The 9,232-nt window shown below is 43.2% G+C and overlaps 1 protein-coding gene across 1 annotated transcript; it reads right to left on the reverse strand.

Moving 5' to 3' along the window:
• Window positions 1-1,707: 1,707 nt before the first annotated feature.
• Window positions 1,708-9,020, reverse strand: TM4SF1 (transmembrane 4 L six family member 1). The gene is made up of 5 exons (XM_084845697.1): window positions 8,844-9,020; window positions 4,801-4,890; window positions 4,557-4,705; window positions 2,916-3,096; window positions 1,708-1,722 (listed from the first exon to the last, which is right to left on the reverse strand). The coding sequence occupies exons 1-5, from the start codon at window positions 9,018-9,020 to the stop codon at window positions 1,708-1,710; spliced, it is 612 nt and encodes a 203-aa protein (XP_084701823.1).
• Between the last annotated feature and the right edge of the window lie 212 nt (window positions 9,021-9,232).

Here is a 9,232-nt window from a genome sequence, read left to right on the forward strand (position 1 = left end):
TCTCTTGTAGAGGAAGATATGGGATTTAAGAAAGCACCTTCTCTGACCCTTAGGTATGCACTTGCCAAAAATATTTAGACATCTGGTAAGGATTAATCTCCAACTATGGCAGATCCCTACTGTGACCAAGTCTAAGTAATGATAGGGATGGACAAATCTGTCAGTGTCTCTTTCTCCTACATTCCATTTTTTAAAATCTCAAATTCCTTTTCTCCCAAATATGAACTTTGTGAATTTTGGTAAATTCTTATTAAAAACAAAATGAACTAAAACAACATTCTCATCCATCTCCACCAGCCAAATTCAACAGTACTATTCCCAGCATGTAGAGGACGTGCCTGCCATATAGGTGTTAAAGATGAGGAGCCGTCAGAAGAAGGAGGTGGCAACCCTAATTCAGCACTAACATGGTTGAATATTTATTTATTTAACTGACGCGGTGTCCTTGTAGGCCCCTTCCAACCCTACTATTCTATGATTCTACTATTCTATGATTCTATATACAGGGATTCAAATAGGGATTTATTTATGCACAGGGTTTCAAACCCAGACTTTCTTTGCTGCAAGGCCTGAGGGCCATTGACAGCTCCCAATCACCTCAAGTATGGCTGTCCGCCTCTCTCTCATACGCAGACTTTTTGTAGTAGTCGCTCACTCCCAACAGGGGCTCTTCAGCTTTGCCTTGTTGTTTGCTTTAGTTGTGAGCTGGCTGATATGATCTGGGCTACTGGAAGAAGCTTCAGGGGTGTCGAAATTTTGCCTTTCTGGTGATTGACTGGTGAAGCCTTGCTTGGACAACATGGAGGGGAGATGGAGAGGAGATGCCCCAAAAGCTCTTCAGCAGAATCCAGTGCACAACGTTGCCACTTAATTGAGGGAAGGGGAGATGACCCCCATGTCCTGGGGAAAGCCCCCAAGCAGCCCCAGTAACAGTGCCTGGAGCCAAAGGGGTTCCTACTTGCAAAGCAGTGAAGATCACTGAACTAACCACTCAAAGCCCTGGGCATGGATGGACAAATGTGTCAGTTTCAATTTCTTCCATATTTGATTTTTTTTTTAAATCTTAAGGTCTTTTTGTCCCAAATATGGAGAACTTTGCAAATGTTGGTAAATTCTTATCAAAACTGAACTGAAACTAAATTCTCACCCATCCCTAAGTAATGTCTGGTATCATTATGCCGTAGGTGCTACAACCTACTGCTATCATTAGAGAATATAAAACCTTTATCGGGAAAAATTAGTTTATATCTGAATCTTTATCACTGAAAATTACCTGGTCAGCTATAGAAAACCATATAATCATATGCAATTAGTGCAATCCTATACATATCTACTAAGAAGTAAGTTCCATTGAGTTCAGTAGGGCTTACTCCTAAGTAAGTGGGCATAGGATTGCAGCCTAAATTATCTGTGGCATGTATTAGTCCACTAACAATATAGTTGTATTCCTCTATGTATGGGAATTTAAAGGGAATCTTATACAAGACATTTTTTAAAAATGCTCTGTTACCTGCTATATTTTTTAAAACAATGCTAGTCAGGAGCAATGTATGCAATATGAACAAATGTTCTCTTAATAATAATTAACCGCCAATGCCATATAAAAACAAGTCATAAGGATATGAGTTTGACAAGTCAGCTCAAAAATACAGGCATAATTACAGTAAAGCATGAGATGATCTCAACCCACTTTCATGTCCCAGTACTCTAGCAAGGGCAGTCCTGTAAAAAAAGAAAAGAAAAAAAAACCTTATATACACATTTGATAAATACAGGTCAACAATATCCTAGAATCTGCCATTCCTTTCCAATTGTACAGTATTAGTAGGCTAATTCAGGTCCCGTTGATTTCTAGATGAGTTTCAACTGATCATGTCTTGTTTTAGAGCAGATACGCTGATCTGAATGGGGAAAGCTCTCACTATGGATTCCCTTTAGTGATACCAACTGTGCAATGCAATCCTGGTCATGTCTATTCAGAAGTCAGCCCAACTGAGTTCAATGGGATTTACTCCCAGGTTAGTCGTACAGGACTGCAGTCCTAGTGTGGCATTCTTTGGTGACATTGAAAATAACAGGGCTTCTTCCATTTTCCCATTCCCTGCTCAACAAGAATCTGGCCAAAGCCACCACCTGATGTTTCAGTGAAAGGGGAAATTATACCTATCCCAGGACCAAAGCAATAATGCTTGAAAATGAAAAGTCTGGTAGAGGGTTCTTATGGGGAACCAGATGGTTGTAAGACTAAATGCGGAAGTTAAAGCTCTGGTGACCAGATTATTTGTAAAGTAAAGAGACAAATTAACTCCATGCGGCAGTCCTCTTTTAATTCTTTTACTAATATATATTAGCAAATGCTACTCATGTGGTGTTATGCAACATTGGGGGACGCTGGACTCAAATGGCATGATTTAGCCGAAGTCAAGAATCACACTCCAATATAGCACTGAAACATATTTAACACCACTGAAATCAATGAGCATAAGTGCACTCAGCTCTGCACTGGATAGTGGCCAAACACCTCTAAATCTCCTTGAAATCAAGGGGAATGTTTTAAGTATATGCTTAACTCTCAAGTTGCAACTTTTGTTTATGTGGGCCTTCAATCTGGGCTGATTCTGTACCTCCAAAAACAACTCATGGTTTTCATCTGGCTCTTTTTAGTGTCTGTGTCATTGCATTTTAATTCTTATAGTATGCTGTTTTGGGAGCTTTGCCAAAAAGCAACCCATGCGTTTGATAAATATAGAAATAAACATATTTTGTATTCACTGCCCAAACACGAACTTCCAAATGACGCAGACATAATGGCTATGCTTTGCTTGCTGAGTCAGTTCATAAAGCGTTATGGGCAGTTTTGTTGTGATCAAATAACCCCTGGAATACTTTTGGATTACCTCTTAAAACACACATACCTCTTTGTGACCATGACATGCAGCCCAGGCACCTCCAATACAGCCATGTATTACTTGAATGATACAGAGAATTAATTCGATCCCACTCAGGACAAGCAGGATAGAAAAAAGGGTCACGTTCCATGTAACAATATTCCTTGGCTCTCGGCATACAGGCCAATTGAGGTGGTCATGCAGGTACCTATTGAAACCAACTATAAATGTTAATTTGTAGCCATTGAAGGTGTGTGTGTGTGGGGGGGGGAAGCTGGCATGGCAACACCAGCAAGTTGCTCTACTAATTTGAAAGCCTTTACTTCTGTTCAATTTTTAATTTGGTTTGAAGATGTGTGGTTTGAGGATTCCTGTGCTGGAGTGAACATATACTGTCCTCTTTTAGAAAGAGGGTAGGGTGGGGGGATACACAGCAAGCAGATGATCTCCTAACAACATAGCTATTTTCTCCTGTAACAAGGCTACCTGCGTGAACAGGCATGCTAGAGACACAAAACTACTAACCTGCATTGGTCTTTGGCAGCTTCAGCCTTCTCTTTAGCACTGTACACCCCTCCTGCCACCCCCCACCACACACATATTATTTGGAAGTATTTTACACTATGTCCTATTTCTCACTGAGGCAATAAACCAGTGTTGAGATGTACACTTCAGACTGTAGTAGGGAATTCACATGACTGAATGTTTCCCAGTACAAAAACGTGCATAATATGTTTATTGTTTTGTATGTAGAAAAGTAGATGTCAGGAACAAGCCTAGCCATTTCCCTGACATGCTAGTTGTCTATGTGCAGAGAATTCTTTTGTATGTAGGAGTATTCAGTCATGTTAGTCCCACATCTTCAGTCTGAATGGGTACATCCCAGCCCCAGATAAAGATTTATAACTTCAGTGAGAACTAAATTTATGATAAAGAAAGTGTTACGGCAGAAGTCAATTAAGGAGCAAGTATTTTAGACCACAATCCTACGTAGAAGTAAGCCCCATTGAACTCAGTGGGCCTTACTTCTGAGCAGACATGCATAGGATTGTGCTGTTAAGCAGAAACGTATTGGGTACAGTGATTTGTGGTTCATAGTTTATGATTTATTTTTATTATTTATTTCATTTCTAATCTGCCCAATAGCCAAAGTTCTCTGAGCAGTTCACAAAAAATTTCAAGCCATAAATACAAGATAATAAAAACATAACATAAAAACTTTAAGATACACAATTTAAAACAGCTAAAAAAAAAGATGCAGTAAGATTCTGGACCTGATAAAACAACTTAAATAAAAGCCCCATCATATGCTGTCAAATGCCTGGGACAGTCTTAACCTGGCACTGGAAAGTTTACAATATTGGCATCAGTCGGACCTCCGTGGGGAGAGCAGGGAGTGCTCTCAGGGTCTGATTGAATACACATACACTGAGGCAGACAGCTCATCCAATTTAAGGGTACCATGTTCAGAATAAACAAATCAGTAGGTGTGACTTTGCTTTCATACTTCTGCAAATCGTGAAAAACAAAAGCAGTGGGTTGTAGGTAGCCCAGTGTGCAAACCAGGGGGTAACCAGTCTTGGCAAATTCTGATGCTGTCACCTAACACTCTGGAACTGTTTGGAATTTACAACTGCATGACAGAATGCCATAGAAAAGGCTACATACCCTCCAGCAGAATCAGAGAATGGATAGCACCAGACTCGGTCATCTTCACAATAGCAGTAAGGTCCATGGGCTAAGGCCAAAGCTGAAATGATGAAGCAGTATCCGGCACCAAGAATTCCAATACAGGCTACGATGACTGATGCCAGCAGCTGCAATACAAAAACAGAAATGAATGGCCAACCTCCTTTGAGTTCCTGATTGGATCTCATCTTTGAATGACTAGCAAAGGGAAGAGTTCACTTACTGCACAGCTTCTCCCATAGTTCTCATGAGGAAAGCATCCATGGAAATGATCATGTTCCAATCCAATAAACACAAATGCTGGGATCAACACCTAAGTTTAAATTTTAAAAAGAGAGAGAGTTTATTGCAATTGGAATGTTGATTGATTGTATCCCACATCTCAGTGTGGGTTCCTGATCGCTTGCAATACTGATTGTGCCTGTTAACGTGGCCCGACTTGGTTTTTCATCCCATTCATTTCTAAACAATTTCTGTCTAATTAGTTAAATAATTAGACTTTTCAGCTGCTTTGTAGAATCATGGAACTGGCAAAGAAGCCAAAATGCCATCAAGTACACAGTCAGGAACTGATTGGACATTAACTAGATAATCAGTCAACACGTTTTGCACTAGAGTTTGCACAGATGAAGCCACATGAGCCAAACCACCATGGGCCACAACTGCAGAGCAGGTGCAGCGCAGAAGGGTACCTACATAGTAACTATCTGAAATACAAACAACACAGACATCAGATGGATGGAGCATCTATTGTCAGCTCATAGACCATCTATAAACACATAACCTATGATTACATGTATTATACATGTACTATTTAAAACCATTTTATGTAAGTTTCACTGAATGATCAGAAGAGTCCTTCTTTTATTTTTGTGCAGGCAAATCAAGATTAGTTTAGGTCGCAGGGCATAGTCTGAAGGCACATAATGCTGCACCTCTGCAGAAGCTAAGCAGGTTTGGGGTTCGGTCAATTCCTGGATAGGAGACTGCCTGGAAACCCTGTGTAGTCTGCCTTGAATTTCATTGCAGGAAAGTGGCATCTAATGATTTAGCTTGATGATTTATACCAGCATTCCCAAAGCATGATCAAAGAGGCTATAATCAGGTTGCTGTGGTTCACTGCTCCCATATTCACAACTAAACAACTGACTCAGCCAGTGTCAATTAAACACTAAAACAGGGCAGGGCATACTTGAAGCTTGCTGGATCTACTTTGTTTTGAACCAGAACCCCAAGGTCCACTAACCAAACCCAGATACAAGGAACTTACATGAAGAATTGAAGGAACCTGTGCCCTGGAATGTGTTCTGAGTACAAGAACTGAACTGAGCTTACAGTTCTTCCACACATTTTGCTGTGGAGTCATTTCAGAGCCATGTCATTGTTCCCATCATTAATTTATTTGGAATCATAAGTCCTTGCTGATCAACCGGAGATCTGCCAGTAGATCCAGGGCTACCATCTGCCCACCAACTTTGTTGTCATGCCACAGGATTGTGAATAAAGGCAGTGCTCAAAGTGGGGTGAGATGGAATGCCAGCTAACCTCTTTTCAGGTTGACCTGAAACCATCCTGCTTCTTTTCATTGGATGTAAACTAGGGATGTGCTTTGGATTCAGTCAAAACTGAACCCTCCTGAAGTTTCAATAGTGATTTGGATTTGGAGGGACACAGAGACTCAGACATTTCTCCCCAGCTCTCCATATAAGAAAAATGCCTACACAGGGAGAGGAAGGGGTGTAGTTTAGGACTTACACATTTAGCTTCTAATCTCAGTGGATGGTTTTATCAGGGTTCTCCTATCCCAGTGCTTTGGGGGCAGGAATGTCAAAGTAAGATATCCATCATACACCCATGAACTATTACCTTTTCTTTGACTTTGGTGCCAATTGAGCAGAAAACAAAGACTTAAATGGTTTTTTCATTCATCATAACTTCCTAGCCCCTACACCTATCCTGCTAAAATTTGTCAGGTTTCCTGCCTAGGGACACCTTCATGATTGCTGTTTTCATAAAAATTGCCCCAAATGCACACAAATAACACTGGGATGGGGAAGGAGAAACAAATTACTCCTCCCCCCCCCCCAATTTGAAGACTCCTCTTCCACAGAAACTGCTACACTTATCCTTCCAAAATTTTGCAGGTTTCCTAGCTAGGGCCACCTCTATGCTGTATGCCATTTTCATAACAGTTGCCCACAAAAGAACATAGGGGGATAAGTGCCTGCTTTGGGGGGGAAACCCACAAACCTTACATCCTGTTCTTGCAACACACACACCCCGAACCTATTCATCTTAAACCTGCAGGTTTGATTCCCTTATAAGGGGCAACTATGCCTGCAATTTTCATCGAATTCTGCCAAGAAATGGCAGTTCAGTTTTAAAAAATCAGACATGGGGGGAGCAATCCTATGGCCACTAGACACTGTCTAGAGAGCCATAGGATTTTTCAGTTTACTGGTTCCGAGCTTGTAGACAGCACTCTGAGCTCAAAACCAGGAAACTGCACTCTCCGCCCCGTCGTAGCTGGCATGGTTCTTTCCGCACCACCTCCGCGTTTGTAAACAGAGCACAGAGAGGGGGAAAAGAGGGCTTTCTCGGGGGGGTGGGGGAGACCACAGAAGCTTTGTTATGAAGTGTCTTGTGTGCCGCACAGCCTCCACCCCTTCCCACTCCAAAAAACCCTGGCTAGACAGCCAAAATCAGCCATTTAGCCACAAAAGCAGGGCACACAGAGTGTGGAGGAAAGGATCCCACCCTCCATAGGAGGAGAGGATCCCACCCTGCATAGGATAGTCAGCCACCTCCGACTTTGGAGGTGCCTGACTATCTTGATAGGACTGTATCCTAAAGGTGTTTAGAATGGAGGGGGATGAGGTTAAGAGAATGCCTTTCTCATCTCCAGAATTGCATGCCCCCTCTATAGCTATAAAATACTCAGGTTTGAGGCTGGCGGCCCTCTAGCACTGTATAGCACAGGAGGGGATGGCTGTGGGTGGGATAAGAAAAAAATGCCCTTGATCCCGTTCCCCACTCCTGAAAGTCCTGCCCCCACCCCCACCCCAAAACCCTCAACAACATTAAAAGGCTCCTGTTTCATGCTGCCTGGAGCCCTGATCAAAAGCACTTCTCTTAGGTGGCGGGGCTATACTGTAACGCTCATTGCAGGTCCCATTTGTATCCCTCCAAACCATAATGCTTCAGCAGACTTCTCAGTACCTTGCCACATCCTGGATTCTTGCCAGGTAGGGATGTCAGAGAATTTCTCCACGAATCTCAGGGAGGCTGAATGCCAACGCATTCGGCCCCCCGAAATTGGTGGCAAAATGGTCTGCCCCCCCCGCCCCCTCGGGACGGGACTTACCTTGTACGAATGTTCCTGGCAGCGGCGGCTCCGGCGGCAGTTCGGCGGTGGTTCAGCGGTGGTAGCTGTGCCGGCCGGTCTTCCGACCGGCTGCCACCGCCATTTCCAAGTTAAAAAAAACAAAACATGATAGGCTACGTAAAGAATTACGTAGCCTATCACGGCTAGATTTTAAAAAACACCGTGATAGGCTACGTAAATGTTTACGTAGCCTATCACAGCTGAGTGAAAAAACAACAACAACCGTGCGTACGCAAATGGCGGCACCCATGGGCGCCGCCATTTGTGTTCCTTATTTTGGCACGTGTAGTCTACGTAAACGTTTACGTAGACTATGGCGAAAATAAGGGGAACGCATTTGCGTACGCGCAGTTGTGGTTTTTTTTTTCACTCAGCCGTGATAGGCTATGTAAACATTTACGTAGCCTATCACGGCTGACTGCAGGGATGCAAACAGCAGCGGCTACGGCCGCCGTCATTTGCATCCTGGCAAGACAGGATTCGCAGCGGGAGGGACGGGGCGCCTCCCCCCCGGCCAGAATTTCGGGGGGGGGATGGGGCGCCTCCCCCCTGGCCAGAATTTCGGGGGGAGGGACGGAGCGCCTCCCCCCCCACCGCAAATCAAGTTTCGGGTTCAGGTAAGGGACTTTCGTACATCCCTATTGCCAGGGGGCTTGGTCAAGTGAGGGATCATCAGTTTGGGACTCTGAAAAGATGGAGAAAGAACGGATCCTTCCAAATGGTATCCACCTTGGTCAGTTTTGAACATATAGCCAAGAAGCCCAATCCAATAAGGCAACTTGGAAATTTTCTGAATCAGAAACTCAGGCTCTTAGGGGGGAAATCCCTAAGAACATCTATTGTCCGAGAGGGAACAAAATAGAAAATTAATTGTTACTCACCAACAGACCTCCTCCTATAATTCCATGAAGACAGCCCACATACTTGCTGAGATGGTTGTGCGAAGCATATCTTGTTTCGCCATTGGGAAAATAGAGCAAAACGTTTGCCACAATGCAGAGCACGGCAAGAATGAGCAGCTTGTACCCAATGTATTTAACACACCTCCCATAGCACATGTTGCTTACAGTTTTATAAATGTACTCTCAGTAGTGTAGTTATGCCAAAGACCAGCCGGCATATACCTATTCCAGAAACAAAAGGGGGAGAGTGAGCCTTGCTCATTCCTTCTTAAATACTCTGGCTTACCTAGTTCCCTGGATGATGATGACATGGCCACATGAATGTTAGTTGGGACTGCTGAATGCAAGACCAGAGAGAAGCACAGTGT

Source organism: Heloderma suspectum, chromosome 3 (genome assembly GCF_057233095.1).
Source record: "Heloderma suspectum isolate Gila_16-S chromosome 3, 16-S_ref, whole genome shotgun sequence".
Lineage (NCBI taxonomy): Eukaryota > Metazoa > Chordata > Lepidosauria > Squamata > Helodermatidae > Heloderma > Heloderma suspectum.